The 24,961-nt window shown below is 42.1% G+C and overlaps 2 protein-coding genes across 2 annotated transcripts; both read right to left on the minus strand.

The window, feature by feature from the left end:
• Positions 1 to 1,004: 1,004 nt before the first annotated feature.
• LOC106605834 (polyhomeotic-like protein 1) lies at positions 1,005 to 9,897 on the minus strand. The gene is given in 16 exon segments (XM_014201805.2): positions 1,005 to 1,939; positions 2,351 to 2,591; positions 3,703 to 3,874; positions 4,037 to 4,124; positions 4,961 to 5,027; positions 5,164 to 5,276; positions 5,279 to 5,338; positions 5,697 to 5,838; positions 5,960 to 6,678; positions 6,814 to 6,895; positions 7,028 to 7,186; positions 7,272 to 7,415; positions 7,540 to 7,605; positions 8,472 to 8,585; positions 8,987 to 9,108; positions 9,713 to 9,897. Coding segments are annotated over 15 exon segments (2,436 nt in total). The 5' UTR covers positions 9,104 to 9,108; positions 9,713 to 9,897; the 3' UTR covers positions 1,005 to 1,787.
• Positions 9,898 to 17,131: 7,234 nt separating this feature from the next.
• Positions 17,132 to 24,133, minus strand: mprd (Cation-dependent mannose-6-phosphate receptor). The gene is given in 7 exon segments (NM_001139825.1): positions 17,132 to 19,403; positions 20,362 to 20,488; positions 21,131 to 21,261; positions 21,445 to 21,554; positions 21,729 to 21,895; positions 22,257 to 22,435; positions 23,822 to 24,133. Coding segments are annotated over 7 exon segments (843 nt in total). The 5' UTR covers positions 23,828 to 24,133; the 3' UTR covers positions 17,132 to 19,280.
• Between the last annotated feature and the right edge of the window lie 828 nt (positions 24,134 to 24,961).

Below are 24,961 nucleotides of genomic sequence, written 5' to 3' on the forward strand. Positions count from 1 at the left end.
AACCCTACAAGTCATTGAAATGCCGCTATAGAGTCAGGGCTAATTATACTGAACAGAAACAGTTCATATGAGGAAATCAGTCAATTTACATAAATTCATTAGGCCCTAATTTATGGATGTCAATTGATGGGGAATACAGATATGCATTTATTGGTTACAGATACCTTTAAAAAAATTGGCATCACAATGGGCCTCAGGAACTCACTGTATTTTTGTGCATTCAAATTGCCAATTGATAAAATGCAATTGGGTTCGTTGTCCATAGTTTATGCCTGCTCATACCATAACCCCACCGCCACCATGGAACACTGTTCACAATGTTGACATTAGCAAACTGCTCACCCACACAATGCCATTACACATGGACTATGGTTGTGAGGCCGGTTGGACGTACTGCCAAATTCTCTAAAGCGATATTGGAGGCTGTTTATGGCAGAGCAATTAACATAACATTATTTGCTAACAGCTCTGGTGGACGTTCCTGCAGTCAGCATGTCAATTGCACACTCCCTCAAAACTTGAGATGTCTGTGGCATTCTGTTGTGTGACAAAACTGCACCTTTTAGAGTTGCCAGCACAAGGCAAACATGTGTAATGATCATGCTCTTTAATCAGCTTCTTGATATGCCACACCTGTCAGATGGATGGATTATCTTGACAAAGGAGAAATGCTCACTAACAGGGATGTAAACAAATTTGTGTACAAAATTTGAGAAAAATAAACTTTTTCTGGGATCTTTTATTTCAGCTCATGAAACATGGGACCAAGACTTTACATGTTGCGTTTGTATTTTTGTTCAGTGTAATTCCAGTCCCGGAGGGCTGAAATATTTCTAGTTTTCATCCTCTCCTAATAAGGAACTGGTTCAGACCTGGGACACCAGGTGAGTGCAATTAACTACCAAGTAGAAACAAAAAACAGAAGTGTTTCAGCCCTCCAGGACCGGCATTGAAAAGCCCTGAGAGTCTGTAGCAGCCATATACAAACAACACTCAGAGCATAGTTCCAGTAACAGGTGTTTATTGGTAGTACTGCATACACAGAGTATCTCCCCTGTCAGGACAAATACCCATTTTCAGGTAGTTCAGTCAGTTACTAATACTCACTACATCCTCTCCATGAAAAATGTCCTTCCACACCAAAATAATAACTTCGATTGTAGTACAAAAGATCAAAGCTATAAAACAGTCGTATCTGGTGATATAAAAAAACGATTTGTTAAAGCTCTTTAATGTCCTTTCATACACTTGATTAGAGCCTGGCATCTACATTAACATTACAAATCCACTTTGTAAAAAGAAAAGTAAAGTGAAATGGACCATTTTCAATAATAACACTATGGTTATAGCACCATTGAAATGTAGAAAAAGGCAACTTGAACTGTCCTAGCTAGCTAGCCACGGTTACTGTAGGTGAGCACGTTTGCGGTGTCACATGAGTATATGTTTCTACTGACAGACACACACACACACATACATGAACTCACCCATGCTTTGTCAGTTTACCTCACTCATAACTAACAGAGTTTTTGCACATTCAATGTCCAGGAAAGTCAAAGCATATTCTAATTATATCCCCCCTTACCTATATTTAACCCCCTTCTCTTCATCTAGTCTCTAAAATGATTGATGTTTATGATAAAAATCAACCCCCATTTCCCCCTCCCTTTCAGTCTTGGTCTCAGGCTTGAATGTCACTAATACAAGTCTTTAGTGTGGGTCCCAGTTTGAAGTTCATTGAAACCCCTCTTCCTCCTCCCTCCCTCCCTCCCACCCTCCGTCCCTCGTCAGTCTCGTAGGCTGTTGATGAAGGCACAGATCTTGAGGGCGGGTCCTAGTTTGATGTTCATGGTGGAGATTAGGTGTTCTTCTCTGAGTAGCAGCAGGGCCTGTCCGTCAATCTCCTGTGACAGGAACTGGGCAGCCAGGTCCTCACAACCTGGGAGGGGAGAGAGAGTGAATACGCTATGAAAAGGGACTGCTCACTAGCAATGAATATCAACCTAAAATACACTTTGGCATGGGTTATGGGCAAACCAGAACTCTTGGTTTCTTTGATCTAATTCAGGGTTACCTAAACTGGGTCCTGGGGCCCCCCTGGATGCACATTTAGGTTTTTGCCCAAGCACTACGAAACTGATTCAAATAAGCAACTCATCATCAAGCTTTGATTATTTGAATCAGCTGTGTAGTGCTAGGGCAAAACCCAAAACGTGCACCCAGGACCCAGTTTGGGAAACCCTGATCTAATTGACCAGTTGGTCATGGATTCCATTATTACAGATTCCCCTACTATGAAGACTCTTTATTCATTGTTCACTTCATTGACTGTTAATGAATGACTACTGACCTTGTAGTGAAGAGATGAACCTGCAGACCTCCTCCACACCCCAATGGGCAGGGCTCCCAGACAGGAAGTTGGCCTCGTCCAATGGGAGGCTGCCTTGAGCCGCATCGTCCAAATGGGGGTCACAGTGGGCGGGCCTAGGGCAGGAGAGGGAGGAGCTAGGGGAGAGTGATGGGGAATCTTCCTCCTCCTCCTCTCCGTCACAGCTGGACACATCCTCTGAGCGACTGGACTCAGAACGACACTATAGCCAATCATAGAGAGAAGAGCGTCATACATGTAGGCCTGCACAGTTTAGATATGGTACTGGAACTGACCCTGTATGTATGTATGTATGTATGTATGTATGTATATTATACATACACATGGAAGAAAACTATAAACGCAACAATTTCATTGATTTTACTGAGTTACAGTTCATATGAGGAAATCACTCAACTGAAATAACTTAATTAGGCCCTAATCTATGGATTTCCCTACTGGGAGTACAGATACCCATCTTTTGGTCAAAGATAGCAAAAAAAAATGAAATGGGCCTCAGGATCTCGTCACTGTATTTTTGTGAATTCAAATTGCCATCGATAAAATGCAATTGTGTTCATTGTCCGTAGCTTATGCCTGCCCATACCATAACCCCACCATGGGGCACTCTGTTCACAATGTTGACATCAGCTAACCGCTCGCCCACACGACACCATATGGTCTGCGGTTGTGAGGCCGGTTGGACGTACTGCCAAATTCTCTAAAACAAAGTTGGAGGCGGTTTACGGTAGAGAAATTAATATTACATTCTCTGGAAACAGTTCTGGTGGACATTTCTGCAATCAGCATGCCAATTGCACGCTCACTCAAAACTTGTGACATCTATTGTGTTGTGTGACAAAACTGAACATTTTAGAGTGGCCTTTTTTTGCCCCCAGCACAAAGTGCACCTGTGTAATGATCATGCTGTTTAATCAGCTTCTTGACATGGCACACCTGTCAGGTGGATGGATTATCTTGGCAAGGGAGAAATGCTCACTAACAGGAATATAAACAAATATGTGCACAAAATTTGAGAGAAATAAGCTTTTTGTGTGTATGGAAAGTTTCTGGGATCTTTTATTTCAGCTCATGAAACATGGGACCAACACTTTACATGTTGCGTTTATATTTTTGTTCAGTATAGTACGCTTACTTACTTTATGTTCTTCTTTTTAGTATTACATTGTTATTGATTACTGCAGTGTTGGGGTTAGAGCTGGTTAGAAACTCATTTCACTGTACTTATTCATTCAAACTTGAAACAGGAGGAGAGTAAACAACAACATTTCTATTGCATTGACTCTTTCATGGATCAGAAACATCCCCTTTACCTCCTTGACAGGCAAATGTCTGCCGGCTATTTTAGCGCAGGCGATCTCCGAGCTACTCCTGCGAGGACCCCTGCGTCTGACGATGCTGTCTGGGGGAACGGGAGGACCAGGCGGCCGTGCAGAAGCTCGCCCCCTACTGACCTGGAAGTGGTGACTGCAGCTCACATTGTATCTGGAGGAGAGTGGACAAAGCAAGTAATAACAAGGAGTCAATAGTGTTGGCTGCACCCAGGACAAAAATGTGATGTCAACAGTGCTGACTTTAAAGTGTAGACCTGTTCTGGTCAGAGAGGTGTGTGATATAGTGAGAAGACAGGTGAGATGGCTAGAGTACCTCTTAGCGCAGGTCTTGGAGCAGAACCTCTTGGAGCCCCTGAACTGGCTGGCTGGAGCCAAGCTCTCACAGTACTCACACTTCAACACTGGTGAGGAGAGAGTCAGACTGTTAGTACAGAGATGACTAGGGGTCAGAGGAGGCTGGTGGGAGGAGCTATAGGAGGACGGGCTCATTATAATGGCTGGAATGCAATAAATGGAACGTTGTCAAACATTACAATGAGTCCGTCCTCTTATAGCTCCTCCCACCAGCCTCCTATGCTAGGGATGACAACTACTGTACAGCATCAAGCTATAGTACTGCAACATCTCACAGACAATTGGATCAGAGGCAGAATCAAGCTATAGTACTGCAACATCTCACAGACAACTGGATCAGAGGCAGAATCAAGCTATAGTACTGCAACATCTCACAGACAACTGGATCAGAGGCAGAATCAAGCTATAGTACTGCAACATCTCACAGACAACTGGATCAGAGGCAGAATCAATCTATAGTACTGCAACATCTCACAGACAACTGGATCAGAGGCAGAATCAATCTATAGTACTGCAACATCTCACAGACAACTGGATCAGAGGCAGAATCAAGCTATAGTACTGCAACATCTCACAGACAACTGGATCAGAGGCAGAATCAAGCTATAATACTGCAACATCTCACAGACAACTGGATCAGAGGCAGAATCAAGCTATAGTACTGCAACATCTCACAGACAACTGGATCAGAGGCAGAATCAAGCTATAGTACTGCAACATCTCACAGACAACTGGATCAGAGGCAGAATCAAGCTATAGTACTGCAACATCTCACAGACAACTGGATCAGAGGCAGAATCAAATCAAAATAAAGGCTAGTGCATCAGTCAGCTGTTATGGAGTGTATTCTTTAAGGAAGGTAGAAAATATACCACCCACTAACCTGCAGGGCCTCCATTATCAGCCTGTTGAACACCCATGGCTAGAGGCTCTTTCACTGGCCCAGTCACCTGTCAATTAATGTCACGTTTGGGTGTTAGAGAAGGATATGTTCTGGCCCTAAAGAAAAGTTCTGTGCAGACAAAACCAAATCTCCTGATCCATGGTAAGCAGGTAGCTAGGTGCTAGCCAGGTATGTGAACTCACAGGGAAAGGCTCAGCTCCCTCCTGGATGACAAAACCCTCTATGAGGTGGGTGAGGACCTGAGGTTTGACCACCGCCTGGGGCAGAGGGGCTCTGTCTCCCTGACCCCCCCCCGAGACAGGGGCAGAGGCAGAGACAGGGTGGGGGGAGAGGAGAAGGCTGGCACCGCTTTAGGAGCTGGAGAAAGAGAGCGAGAGGAAGTGAGGGAACCAGAGTAGAAAAGAGTGTGGGTGAAATGTCAGAGTTTGGGAATTTACACTATTCATTCAAAAAACAAACATGAATTTACACTATTCATTCAAAAAACAAACATGAATTTACACTATTCATTCAAAAAACAAACATGAATTTACACTATTCATTCAAAAAACAAACATGAATTTACACTATTCATTCAAAAAACAAACATGAATTTACCAATTATGAATCATGCTGTGTTTTACAACTTAACCTTAAATCCTTGTATCAAGCAATCCCCAACCTTAGATAGGATTCAACTAAACAAGAACATACAGTATATCTTCAGACATCTTACCTGAGTCCAACGTGGGGGCGGGAGATAGAGGAGGGGCAGAATCTCTCATTGGTGGACAGCAAAGTTGGGAAGGTTCGACTGCCATCTCATTGGTTGCATCAGTTTCCGACTTCCTCTTCAATGAGCCAATTGCAGGCTTTGCCTGACGCAACAGGAAGAGACAAGTTTTGATTAACACACACACACACACACACACACACACACACACACACACACACACACACACACACACCCCCAACTCTTTTAGTTTCTAAGAGGATTACCGTGGTGTTCCCTCCAGTAGAGGCTATAGCGGTGCCGTTGTCCTGGGGGCAGCAGCTTCGGGCCTGTGCCAAAGCCTGGGAGTTTCCTACTGAGCCCTGCCTAGCTCCCACCAGCTGGACTGGGACATGGGGTGGGTGGTGGCCTCCCGTGTTGGGCGGGGCCGGGAGGATAGGTGGAGGGTGGCGTGGGGGCAGCTGGACAGGTAAGCGGTGACCCTGTGAGGTTTTGGGCTGTATGTGCACAGGGCCAGAGCTGTGGCTCACCTTGTCCATGTTAGTGTTGGACTGCTGCAGTGGCTGCACCACCAAGGTCTGGGTGTTGACGTTAGTTTTGGGGGCGACTGAACCTATGGGGTAGCCCTGAGAGGAAGTAGGAACGTTGGAGGTGGGGACTAGGATGTGTGTTACCGTGGCAGCAGGGGTAACCGTGGTTACCGCCCGGGCCTGACAAAGGCCTGAGGGGGAGAGGAGGAGCTGGGAGAGAGGGAGCGTGGGAGAGGGGGAGGTGGGAACTGAGGTGGCAGAGGTTGGGGTCATATTCAGCTGGTTTCCAGTCTTGACATTCATACTGGGGAAAGCAGTGGCAGTGGGATGAGTGTAGCTAGTCAGTTTGCTGGCCATTTGTTGCTGCTGGGGTTGTATCTGCTGCTGGGTGTTCTGAGAGAACTGCTGCTGTTGCTGCTGAGGATGCTGTTGTTGTTGACTAAAAGAATAGTTGGCTAATAGAGGGAGAGAGAGAGTTTAAAGTATGTTTAAAGTTGGAATGGGAGACAGACAGTTCTTTGCATCTTAGTGGCACACAAATTAATAAAGAATTGTGTCTGCATATTGGAGGCAAAGATAAGTCCTTTCACCTGCATCTCTCCTGTCTGGAAACTCAGTTTTCACTGCGGCCACTCTGGGAGTGGAGATACAGTGGAGAGCCAGGTTCTGCACCTGAGAGAGTAAGTAGAGGGAGAGAGAAAATAAGGCAAACAATTAGAAACAATATTATCTGTGCAAAATCTTGATTGCAGACAAATGTTGACTGAAAAAAAATTGCTTCTCACAACAGGAAGTGGTTACTACCTGGTCATTGTCGGATTGGGCATTGGAGTTGGGATGGACTTCCTGTTGCTGCTGTTGTTGCTGCTGCTGTGCAACTGTCGCTACAGCAGCCGTTGCTGTGCCACCAGGCATGAAGATGAGCTGGGAGGCTGCGAGGGGTGCCCTGAGGGAGCGGTTGACCTGTGGGCTCATAGGTCAGAGGTTATTGAATATAAAGAGGCTCCTTCTCAATTGACAAAAAAAGTATTCTCCTCGTTCAACTCACTCTCAGGTACATCTGGCCCTGTCCGGCTGAGTTCCCACCCAGCAGCACTGATTGGCTGAGAGCTGATGATGTCACTGATGTGGCAGGGCCGAGGGGGCGGGTATTGGTCATGGTCCCTCCCCCAGAGGCGGTGCTCAGATTGACCTGTGACAAAAGGGAAAATGTTGACGCTGCCATATGTCAAGAATCTCAAAGAAAGCTAAGAAACTGCAATTAAGGATAACAATGCTTTCCATGTTTTATTTGAAATATTGACTGTGAAACTTACAGTTGTGGTTGCTTGGGACACACTGTGGTTGGGAGAGTTGGACTGGCGACTAGCAGCAAGGGTGGCCTGAGAGAGAAACACAAAATGAAAGTGGTCAAGAGAAAGTAAAAACTTTGAACGTTGTGACAGTGCAGTGCATTCCTCTGCTTAGTGTTATTACCTGTTATTGTGTTATTACCTGTTATGTAAGGGATAACTAACGAGGGGTGATGTGTTCTATGGAAAATAATGAATGGCGTGGAAGGTGTGTTAGCGAAGTGGAACTGACATTCCACGGGGTTGGATTATTTTCCAGAGAACACAAAGTCCTGAGTTGATTATCCCTTTTATACCATGGCTATAATTTAACACATTTGCTGCTAGACATGTGTTCATTTGCCGGTAGAAATGTGTTCAACATCCACTGAAGTAGCAAGCAAGTTTACTAGATAGCTACAGTTGTCTTAGTAAACAAACAGACTTGCTAGTTTAGCTAACCAAAAGATCATACCTAGCTTGCTACTATGAACATCGAATTCAACAATACCAATGTTTTCAATTCAACTTTTGCTTTCAAAAGCAGCTCAAACAGAACATGCAACAATGAACTATAGCCATTGAATTCTACCGTGTGTTATAGGGAGATAATGCATGCTCTAGAATGCCATTCAAGCCAATCAGAAACAAGTATTCAACAATGCCATGGTATAATAGTGTTATTACCTGTTACTGTGTTATTAGCTGTTACCCATTAGTCTTATTACCTGTTGTGCTACCTGTTATTGTGTTATTACCTGTTAGTGTTATTACCTGTTCTGTTACCTTTCTATTGTGTTATTAGCTGTTGTGCTATCTGTTATTGTGTTATTACCTGTTAGTGTTATTACCTTTTCTGTTACCTTTCATTGTGTTATCAGCTGTTGTGCTGCCTGTTATTATTGTGTTATTATTACCTGTTGAACGGCAGCCAGATTGTGAAGCTGCTGGGCACTGTTGATTTGCTGCTGCAGCATGAGCTGCTGGAAGTACTGGGCTGCGTTCGGCTGTCTCTGCAGCGCCTGAAGGGCCTAGAGTGTACAAATCACCACCATCATCCTCAACATCATATTCATTAAGATTAACATCACTTTATTGTTCAAATACACACAAGGTCCAAGCGAAATTTGACTTCCGCTTTTAACCCAACCACTACGAAAGACACACATACAGGTATTTTTTGGAGAGGTGCGGGGGGCTGCGACACTGGGCGCCCGGGGAGCTGTTGTTGTGGGGGGGTTAAGTGCCTTGCTCCAGGGCACAACTGCAGGCAATGGCATCTAGGATTTGATAACAGCAACCCTCCAATATGCACATGGTCTTCTTGACTGGTCATTCCTAGGCAAGGCTAGTCGTTCAACATTCAGTGCAGACAGTCACCCTATTATCAAAGATAATGATTCATGCAGCAGGCTTTTTAAAATAAAATCACCTGCACAGCTTGCCTCTCATACAGAGACATGTGGGCTATCTGGGGAGGGCGGGTGTTCCCAGCAGATGGAGCATTCCCATTGGTAGAGCCCGTGTTCTGGTCATCACCTGCATCCATGCTCTCTGCACAAAACACAAATGTCAATCAAATCATGCACTCATTTCTTACAGTACTGTCAAATCATAATTTTTCTTTCTTATATGAAAATATATACAATAACAATCGCAAAGTAATTGTATTACCTAGAAATCTATATTCTCAGTATCACACATTTGACCTCAATAGACCCTTACCTAGTTATCACGTTCTAATCTAGTCTATAAATTAACTGGCCATAACTGCAAAAACGATATATTGCTGTATGTTTTTGCAGTTGCTATTCTTAGCTAGCGAATGCAATGGGTGAAATTGTCATTAGCGGTAGGAGGCCGGCTGGCTGTCAACAACATGATCGATGACCGAGAGGGATGCAGCCAGGAGGGAACAAGGACGGACAAGTGTGCTCTTCCAAACGTTCACAGACATTGAAAATTAAGGACAGCCAATTGCGTTTTGATATTAGCTAGCTATATAATTTCCTTTCAATGACTGGCAATGTTGAATTAGAACAAAACTAGGCGAGGTCATTGAAGCAACAGTGCATTTGGCCAACATTAGCTTAGCTAGCTATTAAACTAGAGCTAGATAATAAGTTAACCGCAAGACTTTGTGAAATCTTTCTCTTACCTCAATCTCCTGGACCTTTATTTTTACCTTTTTAATATAAAATACAGCTTTTATCCGTAAACGTTTTACGCATTTGCTTTTGGAAGGAATATTTGGTGATGTTTTTCAGATTATTGTGTGAAGCAAACAACGATGAGGCAGATGAGAAAAATCCCGCCCCCTCTCTTTCTTTACCATTCCTTTCCGGCGCCAAAAATTACGTCATTGAGATGCATCAGAGACAGAACAGTAGGCCAATCTAATCATTGCAAGAACTGCGAGCTCTTTAAATTTTAAGTGTGCAAATACCTTAGAAAATATGGTAGTAATCTTGCTAAGACCAGAAGAGCCGAGGAGGAAAAGGTGATCATTAAGATAACTTCCCTTTCTCAGAGGTCCTCAACCGGCCTCTCGGGGAGGAGAAGATGGAACTGATCGAGTTACAAAATAAACTGGATAATATATATAGTATAAAAGCAGAAGGTGCCTTTATTAGATCTAGGAAAAAATGGATGGAGGAGGGAGAACAGAATTCATCCTATTTCTTTAAACTTGAGAAATTTCACTCTACAAATAACACTTTTTGATGGTGTTATTACAGATAACCAAAAATGTATCACTAAATACTGTAGCAATTGTATAGCTACCAACTGTCAGGAATCCACATATATGTTTTTTGACTCACTGAATAATGTTCACTCTATCAGTGATATAGAATCTAAACAGTGATGAACCCATCAAAGTTGAAGAGATTATAGAGTCTATCAAACATTTAAAGAACAATAAATCACCAGGTGTTGATGGAATTACATCAGACTTTTACTAATTATTTTCTGAACAAGTAGCTCCCTTCCTATTTGAAGTCTTTTTAGAGAGTATTAAAAACAATGTTCTCCCTCCTACAATGAGTCAGGGGTTAATAACACTGATACCTAAGCCTAAAAAATAAGTGCTGCTGATCAATACCTGGCATCCAATTTGTCTTCTTAATAATGACTATAAGATATTAGGTTTACCACTTGCAAAAAGAATTAAAGAAGTCCTGGATGCAATCATTGATGAAACACAGTCTGGCATTATGAGGAACAGACATATTTCTAACAATATCAGACTAGTATTAGACATACATGACTACTCAGACCTAATAACCGAGGATAGCTCATATTATTTTTAGATTTTTATAAAGCATTTGACATAGTAGAGCATCAGTTCCTCTTCCACTTCCTTGAGAGACTTGGCTTTGGGGATTGTTTCTGTAAGGCTATTAAGACTCTCCATACAAATGGTAACAGCTCTATCAATCTGAAACATGGCACCTCACCTAGATTTGTTTTAAAGAGAGGAATTAGGCACGGTTGTCCTATCTCTCCGTACCTGTTTTTATTAATCAACCAACTTCTTACAAATTCTTTAAATAATAGTCCTGTACAAGGTATTTCCATAGCTGGTAAATAAATAATTATAAGCCAACAGGCTGACGATACTACACTTTTTCTGAAAGACGCTAACCAAATTCCCATATCGATCAATGTGATACAATCCTTTTCCAAAGCGTCTGGTCTATATCTTAACATGAATAAATGTGAACTCATGTCTGTCAAAGATTGTGTGACACGTTCATATTATGGTATTCCAGTAAAAAAAGAACTTACATATTTAGGCATAACCATTACAAAGAATCAGATGTCTAGAGGCTTACTAAATTTTAACCCTCTTATTAAAAAACCCAGAAGAAGCTAAATCAATGGCTACAGGAAGAGTCCTAATAACCAAGGCTGAAGGTATCTCTAGACTAACATATGGCGCTCTATCTTCATATCTTGACGGTAAAATAAGCAAGGAGATAGACCAGATGCTTTTCAACTTTCTGTGGAGAAACCGTACCCATTACATTAGGAAAACTGTTGTAATGAACACTTATGAGAATGGTGGGCTTAATTTTCTGGACTTTACTACCTTAAATAATACTTTTAAGATCAATTGGATAAAACAATTCCTATGAAGACCCACTTCTATGTGGCATTTTTTTCCTCATTATGTCTTCTCTACTTTTGGTGGCCTTAACTTCATGTTGGTTTGCAATTATAATATTGACAAAGTTCCAGTGGAACTGATTTTCATCGGCAGGTTTTCTTGTCATGGGCCTTAATTTATAAGCATAATTTTTCTCCACACAGATATTATATATGGAATAATCGGGATATATTGTATAAAAATAGTTCTTTGTTTTTAGAATATTGGTTCCAAAATAATATCCTATTGGTGAGGCAACTGGTAAATGCAGAGGGTCTTTTACTCAGTTATAAGGAATTCTTATCACTTTACAAGGTCCCTGTAACACCTAAAGATTTGCAATTGTTTTAGATGCCATTCCCTCAGGTGTTTCTTTATTACTCAGGAACATGTCAAGACCTGACACTCAGAGCCTACCTTCCATTGACCCTGTTGACTCATCAGTACGAAAGAGTTGTTTCTCTTTCGGTCCATTCAACAACAGAGCGATACGAACCTTGTTTCAGCAGGACGTGTTGTATGTTGACCTTATGTCATGCCTTATTGGAGTGGATTTATTGATATCTGTTGGAAAAAAGTTTGGATGTTGCCACACACATACCTACTTGTTAATAAAATGAAGGAAGTTTCCTTTAAAATTATTCATAAATATTATGCTGCCAACCACTATATGAAGAAGTTTAAGGAAAACATCAACTCAAATTGTTGTGGGCTATACTCGGCCTTGTCTTAGGACGGTAAGTTGGTGGTTGGAGACATCCCTCTAGTGGTGTGGGGGCTGTGCTTTGGCAAAGTGGGTGGGGTTATATCCTGCCTGTTTGGCCCAAACCGGGGGTATCATCAGATGGGGCCACAGTGTCTTCTGATCCCTCCTGTCTCAGCCTCCAGTATTTATGCTGCAGTAGTTTATGTGTCGGGGGGCTAGGGTCAGTCTGTTACATCTGGAGTATTTCTCTTGTCTTATCCGGTGTCCTGTGTGAATTTAAATATGCTCTCTCTAATTCTCTCTTTCTGTCTTTCTCTTGGAGGACCTGAGCCCTAGGACCATGCCTCAGGACTACATTTACATTACATTTACATTTAAGTCATTTAGCAGACGCTCTTATCCAGAGCGACTTACAAATTGGTGCATTCACCTTATTCACCTTACCTCGACAACTACTATGATTATTATTATTTGACCATGCTGGTCATTGATGAACATTTTAACATCTTGACCATGTTCTGTTATAATATCCACCCTGCACAGCCAGAAGAGGACTGGCCACCCCTCATAGCCTGGTTCCTCTCTAGGTTTCTTCCTAGGTTTTTGGCCTTTCTAGGGAGTTTTTCCTAGGGAGTTTTTCCTAGCCACCGTGCTTCTTTCACATGCATTGCTTGCTGTTTGGGGTTTTAGGCTGGGTTTCTGTACAGCACTTTGAGATATCAGCTGATGTTCGAAGGGCCATATAAATAAATTTGATTTGAAATTGTTCCTTTTGTAATGACCACCCAGAAACAGTGTTGCATCTTTTTTGGCAATGTATTCATGTAAGAAAACTGTGGCAAGACATCAGTAGATTTATAATTGAACACATTTATGAAGATCTTACACTATTGTGGAGAGATGTACTGCTTGGATTCTTTACCTATGATATAAATAAGCTGAAACATTTTTATGTCATTAATCTTTTGGCCAAATGTCATATTCACAAATGTAAATTTACAAACAAACACCACATTTTCTTACCTTACAAAAAGAAATTGAACTGTATTTTAAGACAATTAAATACTCCACTAACAAAAAAGCTGTTAGAATAATAAGTGTCTATGTCCCTTAAGGTCCTTGTGAAATGTGATATTGTACACCCTAGCCCCGCCCCTAGCCCAATTGTCCTTAGTATACTATTTATATATACTTCTGTTCCCACATGTACTTCCTGTATTGACTTGTTGTTACTAAAAAAATAAAGAAAAAAAACAGTAGGCCAATCCAAAATCAACTCCTAGGCCCTACAACCCACGCACTTGTGGAGCTCTAAGACGATTTGACAGGTGTTTGTAATATGGGGTTGATATTTGTGCGTCTAACTTTCTAAATCGTCATTATTCACGATTCATTCAGGACTATCCGTAATCATGGTAGTAGCCACATTACTGTAGAAGTATTGAGACATATTCTATTATTATTTACAATAAAAGTGACTCCAAAATGACACAATACATTATTTATCATTCATTTCTATTGGGCATAAAATGATAAGAAACACAACCAAAACAAACAGCAAATGCATCCAACAAGTTTGTAGAGTCACAAGCTTGATGTAATCATTGCGTGCTAGGAATATGAGACCAAATAAACTTGACTACTTTAATACACATAAGTGAATTTGTCCCAATACTTTAGGTCTCCTAAAAGGGAGGACTATGTTCAAAAAGTGTGGTAATTTCTAAACGGTTCACCGATATGGATGAAAATCCCCTCAAATTAAACCTGACAGTCTGCACTTTATTGTATCATTTCAAATCCAAAGTGCTGGAGTGAAGAGCCAAAACAAAAAATTATCACTGTCCCAATACTTTTGAAACTCACTCTTTATACTTGTGTTTAAGTAAAGTTTGTTTTGCCTACCTATTTCAGTGACTAAGAAGGTCTACTTTGCTATTTTATACAACATAAAGGGAAAAATGTGTAATCTTTATAATTTCAGCCAGTAGTTTTGAAAGTAGAGCTCACGAGCCAAAACAGGTCCCTGAGAATTGTGCACAATTGTGTTTAACGTCATCCATTTCGTATGATATTTTACGTCCTGCAAAAATATTTTTTCCTGCAATTCATGTGATGTTACAAATTCCAATTACTACGATATGTTACGAATTTGTAACTGCTTTGGGGCCCATTCAATAGCTTTAACTGCTCTGGAAAAAGATTGATGTATGTTTTGTGTTTCTTTTATTTGTAGTCATTGTTGTTGATATTAGAGGCATTTTTATCAGAAAGGATGAAATTTGATGTCATTTCTTTTTTGTATCAGTAGGTCCACACCCCTTTACATTTGGAGTTGCCAATTTTAGGCATATATCAATGATTACACCACTGTCATGGAGAAAAGAAACTGACAAGAGTGAGAGAGGATATTGTGAAATAGTGGGCTGGCAGATCCCAGTCTTCTCTACTTTGAGGTTTATCTGATTGTGAGTCACTTCATCAAACCAAACTGGTCTTGTTATTTTCCATTTCCATCCACTACAGAGGCTAGAGTCTCTGACCGCAACTCTGGCCAACATGACAGGCTTCCACATGAGATCGTAGCTTTGGTAGAGGAGGAAGAATGGGAAACAGAGGAGTGAAGGAGCAACAGACAAGGGGGAAAGGAGGTAGTGGCGAATGAGGTGAGGAATTAAGATCTCCAGTTAAGGGAAAGAAAAGAGAAGGGAGGGGGAATAAGGGAGAAAAATGTGCTCTAGGACAGGAAAATATTGGAGGAAATGGTGCAAAGACCGGTGTTGGAAAGGGAGGAGGCAAAGTAGGAGCAGCATGGAGTAAATACAGTGAGCGGGAAGATGCAGGCGGAAGAACAGAGCTAGTAATCAAATCAGTTATAAGTGTCACAAATGGAAAAGAAAATGTTCGAGAGAATGGAAAGGTCAAAGGGATAGGAAATGGAGGAGAAGAACTCAAAGTAAGGGACAGAGGTCCAGGGAGACGAGGGAGAGGAAGGGGATGACTGCAAATAGAGACGGTCTAGGCCGTGGAGATGTAGAACCAGTAGAACTGAAGATAGAGAAGAGAAGAAGAGTGAACAGAGGGGTGGGTGGGAGAGGTAATGGAGGTTTGGGTGTAAGAGGTAGAGGGAGAGATGGATTGGGAGGAGGGGGTGAGGATGAGGTAGGACAGAGAGGAGATAGCGCTGTGGTTGGTGGAAGACCAGGAGAAGACTCACATCTAACCCAGCAGGACTACCTCCAGCTGATGAAATCACTGAGCGTCAGGCTCCCTGAAGGTGTCCTAACCCCACAGATGATTGAGCTGGCTAACATGGAGAGCAGCATCCAGGATGCCCAGGCCAACATCCGGTTCAAAGCCGTTCCTCGACTGGGCTGCCGGGAGGTTAAAAACTTTCTGGCTATGAAAAGACACAGCCAGGTCCTTCAAATCACAAAACTCCTCTTCTTTGACCAAGAGGATGATGAAGAACAGAGTAGGAAACACTGGAGGGAGAATAAGACCAACACAGGCCGAGGGTTCAGGCTGAGGAATAGGTACATGGGTGATACGGCTGTCTCAACACCGGCTATGTACACCAGTGCTGCCACCAGGAGTCAGGCTAGGTTGGAAGGTTGGAGGTGGGTCTTCGATAGTGACTAAAGGAGCCAGAGTGGATGTGAAAGACAATGAGAGCAAAGAGTATTGTGACGAGTCAGTGTTTTGGAGGAACAGAGTGTCACCCGGGCCTCGGAGGTTCGGTATGTTCTTCCAGAATAAAGCAGATGAGTTGGAAATGCTCAAGTTCTTTCATGAGCTGGGAGAGGGCGGGTCAGGTGGAACCAGGTCAGCATCATACACAAAAGGCAACAAGGTGGAGTATGGATTCCTCAGCGGAAGGTTGGACTTCCTGGCCTAAATCCAGACGGACAATTCTGGGAAAAACAGAAAAGCCGCTGAAAGGAAGAAACGTGAACAGCTCGTGAACAAATGCAAAAGCACTACCGGCAGCATGGTTGGGAAACTGGTCACTAAAATCCCCAACAGTAACCAGTACAGCTACCAGGTCCAGACCTACATGTACATTCTGAATAGAGAGGGGGAGGTAGAAAAGTGTTCTCAGATGAAGAGAGCAGTGATAATTGTGAGACACTACCACCAGGGAGGGGACCCTCCCAGGGACTTCCACTGGAGTTACTTGCAGATAGAGCCCTCTGTCCAGGCTGAGATAGACAAGCTTGAGGGCCCTACTCCAGGTGTGTTGGCTTGCTACTTAGCCCTCCTCAACCTCATCTTCCAGAGGGAAACGAAACCTCAATAACTGCGATTTTTATTATTCATTAGGTAGTATGATTATGTCTAGTCTATAACTTATTCAACTGGAAAGAAAATAATAAATGAAGATCATCTATATCATGTTTATATACTGGGTGTTTCGAGCCCTGAATGCTGATTGGCTGAAAGATGTGGTATATCAGACCGTATACTACTGCTATGACAAAATTACTTTTTACTGTTCTAATTACATTGGTAACTAGTTTATAATAGCAATAAGGCACCTTGGGGTTTTTGTGGTACAGTATTTGACCAATATACCCCAGCTAAGGTCTGTATTCAGGCACTCTGTGTTGTGCTGTGCATTAGAACAGCCCTTAGCAGTGGTATATTGGACATATATCACACCCCCTCAGGTCTTATTGCTTAAATATAAATCATATTTTATCAGTACATACAGAGAGCAGTTGTTTTAAAAATATATTTATGTTTTACATTGTGTTGCTTAGGGAGTTAATCGCCCCTGCAAACACACCAGCACACTAAAACTTGTCATACATGAGATTCAGAACTGTAATAAAACACTTCATTCATATTTAATTTGATGCAAAAGCGCAACACAAACTAAGCAAATTCTCTTTTACTCTTCCCCTCTTCTGCAAGTACAAATAGCATCACAAACTAAAGCCAAAGTCAGAACTGACCAAAGCCATTGAACCCAGACCTGGTTTAGTTCTGATCCATTTCGCCACATCTCATCGGGGCCTGTTGTCCTGGGTCGGGTCTAACTAATGCCATCTTTCAGGTCTTGATTGAACTAAGCGAGTGCCATGGGCTACGTTTTTTTGTTTTAAAAACACCACAAAGCAAAAACAAAATAAAAAAAACATTCACCCACATGTCACAGATAGTACATGTGTATTTTTCATGATTATATAAATTACTTAAGTTCCTCCATTTTACTGTTGAACACAAAGTGTTTTCTGAAGGACCTGTTCAATCACAGCATTATATTTCAAAATCCTCATCATAATCAATGTCCTCAGTATCATTAATGCTGCGTTCATAACCAAGTGAGAAGGTGGCATTTACCACATACGACTGGGAAAAACCCACTTGAACACCCTTCCAACTGGTAATTACTAGTGGGAAACTTGTCCATCATCCCTGAGCTCCGACTTCTCCCTCATGGTTACCTCTGACATCACCTATTAGAAAATTACCTCGATAACAGCATTTTTGTCTGTTACTTACAACAAAGCATTATTTATAAAAAGCAATCTATTAATATGCTTTTTGAACACTATAATTTGTTTACAAGCATGAAAGCTGTACTTTTAATTTACAGTTGACGCCGCTTGTTGGCCATTAGCCAATCAGCGTTTCCTAACGAATTCAAAGAACGTAAAATGCATCCAACTGGTATTTACAACTTCACAACTGGTAATTACCACCTTCCCGCTTGGTTACGAACACAGCATAATAGTAGACTACTACTCAGTACCATGGTTTGGGGTCAATGCCATTTCAATTTTGTCAACATAGGAACTGAACTAATGGGAACAGAATTAAAATGGAATTGGTTCCAACCCTACTCTTCAAATAGCTAAGGAAAAGGTATAACGTGTCAGAAGTACATTTTGGTCAAGACCCAGTCAGCATCCTACTCTAAAATAGCAACACAGTAAATGTGTATGTCTAGCAGTGCATTGGTTGAAATGGCTCTGTACTGTAGTGTAGTCCAACTTAATTTGAAGGTCATTATTCAATATTTTTACCCATTCGTAAAATTTAGGCTAAGTAATATTGTGTGTTTATTTATTTCTTAACAATAGTAAACATATCTAACCGTTTTAAATGTAAACCATTTATTACAATGACCTGTAAGCATATAAATCGTGAACAAAAGCCTGCTTTTTCACTTACTGTGATATTACTATGCAAAAATGATTCTAAGCAATGTATAAGCAGACCTTCAAATAAAGTGTGACCTACGAGTCAGTACACAGCCATCAGCTACTGAAACAAACTGGATGGGACTGTTAGAAACTGTTCCTATGGTTGCATTGTGTCAGCACCAACACATCAGTCATGTAAAGGCCTTACGGTTTCCACTAGATAACACAGTCACAAAGTCAAAATTGGCTCTATCGTGTAAATTCATGAAAACAAAATTGTGCTTTTGGTCTCAATTTAAAGGTCAGGGTTAGGAATCAGGTTATCAGTTTGGTTAGGGTTAGTTAGGTTTAAAAGATAAATTGTAGAAATAGGTGGGGTTCATGACTTTGTGGCTGCGTTAACTCGTAACGACACCTTGCATTGTGCCATGCAAACCAGGGCAGGTGACTTACCATCTAATATAATGAACTAAGTGTTTAGGAATCATAGATGTCACAAATCCTCCAGCCTTCCATAAACTGGTGTGCCCACCTCTAAACTCATCCCTGAAACTGTCAAAATGAACTAGGATGACGTTGCGCCTAGACACTGAACTGAGGTCAGTTTTATGTTTCTCCGGACTTGGAGAGAGTAAGTGATGATCCTAGATCTGTGCCTAAGGGCAATATCTATCCGAAGCGTCACGCGGGATAGATCCCTCCCACTACTGACATCAGATCACATGGGAAGCAAGTGGTCATCCCTCTCTTCTGGCTGCTCCTCTGGCTCTGTGGACACACCCCTGTATGTGGGAGGTTCCTCTTCGGGGCCCTGTGTCCTACACACAAAGTTACATCCATCCTGAGGGTGAGGGAGAGAGAGAGTGAGAGTTATGACTGACTAACCAATCCCAGCCCTCAAAAGAACAGCTAAGTGCCCTCAAGTAATGCATAATTGTGGCCTTCAACATAGACCCTGAATCCCAAATCAACCCATATAACCTCTTCCAACCTAAACACTCGTAGGGGATAGGGTTTGGTTTGGGATTGTACCAGAGAGATATGTGACGTCCATAGTCTCACGTCAGATAGCGCAACGGCCGCCTGCACTGAACTATCTGATAACTCGCAAACACTCATGGCATAGCTAGAAAGAAGCTTGAAAATGTTACCAAGTTGACATCGTCCACTAAACCCCTTTTCATCCTCAAAAGAGTCAGAGTTAATCTTACCAAAAACAATAAACCTGTAGCTAATATTGATGTTTTTTCATGAGCAAGTCTTCACTACCTAATTCTCTAGCTAGCTAGCGTAGTGAAGTTCCAGCTAATGGGCAAATTAGTTTTCATAATATCTGTTCTGCTGTGATTAGCGCACAGAGTTCTACAGCCCAGATGACTGCTCTCTGGAACATTATCGCGTTGGCCAAATGTTCCAAAGAAGCGAAGGAACAGTGCCGTCTGTCCGAATCAGATACATGCTGATTTCTGAGAACAGTCCCAGAACTTTGCTGCCGTACTTCATCAACAAGCTGGCAAACTAGATACTGTAATGCCATTCAAACAAGCTTGCACTAGGCTGCTAGCTGGAGCAAGTTTGCTCAACTGACCGAGCAGGATTTGCCATAGTAGCCAGCACATCATAGCTACCAAGAGAGGAGTGATTTTCAGAATTAGCAATTAGTGTTAGGCGGATGAGCAAAATCTAGATTTTTTTTATTAGGTCCTCATCCTACAAGACAGAACGGTTGAGGGACGAGCTTCACGTAGTAGTGACGCCGCCTGACGTGAGAAAGTGATGTGACTTCTACAAACACTCACCGCTGCCAGGTTGCCAACCTGTGTCCAGAAGACATAGTTGGGGAACTGTTGCAACCCTTTGGCCCCGACAATCAACCGCTGGTAGAGGAATCCACAAATGAGGTACACTGACAAGAGGACGAACCCACTGGGACAGAGGAATGAATAAAAAAAAATTAAAAAGCGGTCAAAGCCCCAGTTGGAAACCCATCCCATTAATTGGGGCGGCAGGGCAGCCTAGTGGTTAGAGCGTTGGACTAGTAACCCGAAAGGTTGCAAGTTCAAATCCCCGAGCTGACAAGGTACAAATCAGTCGTTCTGCCCCTGAACAGGCTGTTAACCCACTGTTCCTAGGCCGTCATTGAAAATAAGAATTTGTTCTTAACTGACTTGTAAGTCGCTCTGGATAAGAGCGTCTGCTAAATGACTTAATTGTAAATGCCTAGTTAAATAAAAGGTAAAATAAAAAATAACAAAATGTACATATGAACAAACATCACAATGATTCACAGTGATAATTGTTCTGTTGTGTTAAGCGTTGAGGAAATAAGAGACCATTATTATAATGAATACCAATAAATATAATCAGTTTTGCTTGGTCTTGCAGCTTTGTTTGTTGTGAGCAAATGACAAGTCCATTTCATAGGGTATTGAGTATTTGTTGGAGAGAGAAATGGAGAGCTTTGGTTGCTACCCTGCGTGCCAGCCAACAGGTTAGGGATAAGTCTGAGTATTTTTGTTGTCACATGAGTGTGTGTAATCAGGAAGGGTGCATAATCTTAGTACTAACATTATGAGTATTATGGAGCCTGCACTGAGCTGGGATGGCAGAGCGGGACAGACCGCACTGGAGTCCAGTTCAAACAGATAGAAACAGTCCGTCTCCCTCTCCCTCTCCTCCATCACCACTTCCAGCTTCCCCTAACAGATAAATGGGGAGAGTGAGAGAAAGACAGAGGTTTGAGCAAGAGGGAGGACGATAGGAGGGGATGTAGAGAGGTGTGCGTCAGTGTGTGACAGGGAGAGAGGCAAGTCAAATCATCACACCACAGTGATCTATAGACATTGAAGAATATGGACCAAACCCTCCCTTCCCTCTCTCACCATTTCCACTCCTTTGTTGCAGGAGATCATGACGATGGCTTTCCTCATCTCCTTGGAACAGTGGGTGTCATACTTGGTGCCGTTGCTATAGATCAACATCACCCAGTCACCTGTAGGGGGTGATGGGTAGCAGAGAGTGAGAGAGAAAGAGCGAGTGAGAGAGATGGAAGGGGAGAGAGAAAGGGAGTCACTATATCTGGTCATGCTAGAGCTGATTTACAGAGATACTACGACCGACACATTACTTTTTCAAAAGAAAAGATATAGAACCTGGACATTCTTACTTCCTCCGATAGCCTGTGTTGCAGTGTACAGGCCAAGCACGGTCTCAATTTTTTTCTCGGTATGGTCGATCTGAACGAGTCCCGCTCCTACTGTTTTCCCAGCATCCCCACACACCTGGAACTGGTACGTGTAGTTCCCCTTGTCGCTTTTCTTCACCTCAGAGAAACTGTAACCAAGGGAACCGTGAAAAAAAAACTGAGGTAACGTTACCATGTATAAGTGTTACATGGGATGTTACATGAGTGATGTAGACTAAAATTAACACTCTGGAAAATGAAAACTAAGGGAGTTTCCAAGCTTAATGTGGCCCCCTGACTGCTGAACAATAACCTTTTTATACCATCATGCAAAGCTAATTACTGTGACAGCTGCCAAAGTATAATTTCATCTCCACAAGCAATGGACGTCAGTGTGTGTAGTCTTACTTTTTTGCTGATAAACACTTGCTTTGATACCCCTCACCTGGTAAAGCAATAGGATATACCACAGATATGTTTTCTTCCATTTCTAAAACGGTCATTCCTTACGTCTTGTTAGTGAGCGGTTCTAGAAGACTGAGGACCTTCCGTTCTGCCGGGGACTCAGAGAACAGCTTACACCTCTTGGTGCCGTCACTGGCCTGGCTTCCACACACCAACAGGACCAGCTGAACAGCCAGAACTAACAGCCGCACAGACGTCGCTGTGTGTGGGGGGGACATGGACACCTGGGGGAAATATATAATGGTACACGATTAAAATAATATACTTAGTAAGGCTTATTTGGTCTGTTTCACTGCATGACTGATTCATTGCCTAACCAATTCATTGTTGACACAGTGACACTGATAAAAGCAGTAAACAAGTGCTGCACTTTTAACATTGTAGTAGGACTACTGAGAAGAAAAAAAAAAACACCTGCCTTGTGATATTTACAATGATTGTACAAAACATTAGGAACATGTGCTCTTTCCATTACATACTGACCAGGTGAAAGCTATGATCCCTTATTGATGTCACCTGTTAAATCCACTTCAAATCAATATAGATGGAGGGGATAAGACAGGTTAATGAAGGATTTTTAAGCACATGGATTGTGCCATTCTGAGAGTGAATGGGCAAGATAAAAGATTTAAGTGCCTTTGAAGGGGTATGGCAGTAGGTGCCAGGCACACTGGTTTGAGTGTGTCGACAACTGCAACGCTGCTGGGTTTTTCCACACTCAACAGTTTCCTGTGTGTATCATGAATGGTCCATCACCCAAAAGGACATCCAGCAAACTTGACACAACTGCAGGGAGCACTGGAGTCAACATGGGCCAGCATCCCTGTGGAACGCTTTCGACATCTTGTAGAGTCCATGCCCCCAATTAATTGAGGCTGTTCTGAGAAGGGGGGTGCAACTCAATATTTGGAAGGTGTCCTATTGTTTTGTACACTCTGTCACTTTCTGTGATTCCTAAGACAGAAACACATCTCATGAGCAAGTAGGCCTACCAAGACAAAACTCTACTACAACAGCGAGTCAGACCATATGAACTCTGACAAGTACAATGACGCAGCAAAGTTGCTTTCAAAAATGGTGCGTTCAAGAGAACTGGGAACTCAGAAAAATACCAAGTCAGAACATGACGTCAGTAATCTACAACTCGGAAAGTCGGAGCTCTAGAAAAGGCCCTAGTTATAGTTCCCGAGTTGGAATTCGGAGGACAGTTTAAAAAAAATAACGATCGGAGCTCGTTTCTTTCCCTGAGTTCCCAGTTGTCTCGAACGCTCGGAAGTTGGAGATTTCCGAGTTCACGGTTGTTTTAAACGCGGCATAACGTCTCTGTTTGCAGGAGGAAATGAAACTATCCCGCCATCTTGACTTACACACCCCTGACCTAACGTGCATTCAGGATGGTTGCTGCAACGTTCCGTGAGCGCTCAAGGCAAAACTGTCGAAGATAAACTGAACACCGTGGTAGATGCCGTAAATCAATGCGAAATAGATGATAAAGCCGTAATTAACAAAGCAGCTGTCATGCAACTTTTGAAACGTTTTAGAACGTTACGCATCCTGAATCCACCCCTAGCCGCGGCTGATACTGTAACACAAACAACTTTTAGACATACCTTCATTCCGAAAAGATGTAGCCAGCTATTCCGAAGTGTAGGTTGGGTTAGGTTGAAATGGCTACAACCTAGCTGATAACGTACCTAGCAAAAGCAAGCTAAGCTAGCTAAATTGGACACTGTGTCCCCTGTTTGTCTTGCAAATGCCACAGACTAACACCTGGTAATCAATTTCGATCACACACAATTACGAAGTCATGTTCGTTAAGAGTCCGCTATAAAATATACTTGAAAATAAACGATTTATGCTATAAAATCATTATCCAGCGTTACTTTATGTGAGATGCGGAAGTGGAACTAAACAAGGAAACGCATGTGACTGTAGCAAAGATTTAACTAAACCAAGATAGACCAAAGCTTGTCGTATCAAATGAGTCGTAATGGGCAGAGCCAAACACGCGCTAGCGATATCCTATTGGTGCGTTCTAGTATATATCTGCATATTTACGTTAGGGAACGCCTACTCTGAAGCGTGTGTGCAATAACTCAATTGCCTTTGCACTCCTAAACAGGGCGAATTTTTTTCAACTTAAGGAAAATGATGAAGTCTACCACACTTAGTCCGTTCTGTTCATAACAGATTCTAATTTTGGGAACAGAAAACTGTGTTGAGATCAAATGTTTAATTGATGAGATTTGCAGGATATCGGACAAAAATCCATCTCGTTCTCCCACTACCCGCTAGGGCTTCCTCTCATTGAGAGGAAGCAGGAATCTTCACGTTTATATATCCATTTAAATATCTGTCTCATTGTTCGATCTGTGATTGTAACGTTGTATTTGTAACAAGCAGAAGTAGTTTATTCTTAATCCTGTTCTTCTTCGATTAAGTTTAACAGCTGTTGGCATCCAATAAATGAGAGGGAGTATAACTCCCTTATACTTTGCTTGGGAAAAAGCAAACAAAAACTAACAAATACCCTACCATCTAACACTAAACTCACAAAAAAAAAAACATTCTCCACTATTTAAATATATTTAGTCCTACTTTAAGCCAACAGCCTGAAAGGATGGGACACCACCACTTAACACATCAAATCTCGCACACCCAAATACCTCTCTGCAGCTGCCACCACAACCTCTATTTTCTCAGACTTACACAACAGTACAGTTGATAACCAATGCTATAAATGCCAAAAA

This window comes from Salmo salar, chromosome ssa05 (assembly GCF_905237065.1).
Source record: "Salmo salar chromosome ssa05, Ssal_v3.1, whole genome shotgun sequence".
In the NCBI taxonomy this organism is placed as follows: domain Eukaryota; kingdom Metazoa; phylum Chordata; class Actinopteri; order Salmoniformes; family Salmonidae; genus Salmo; species Salmo salar.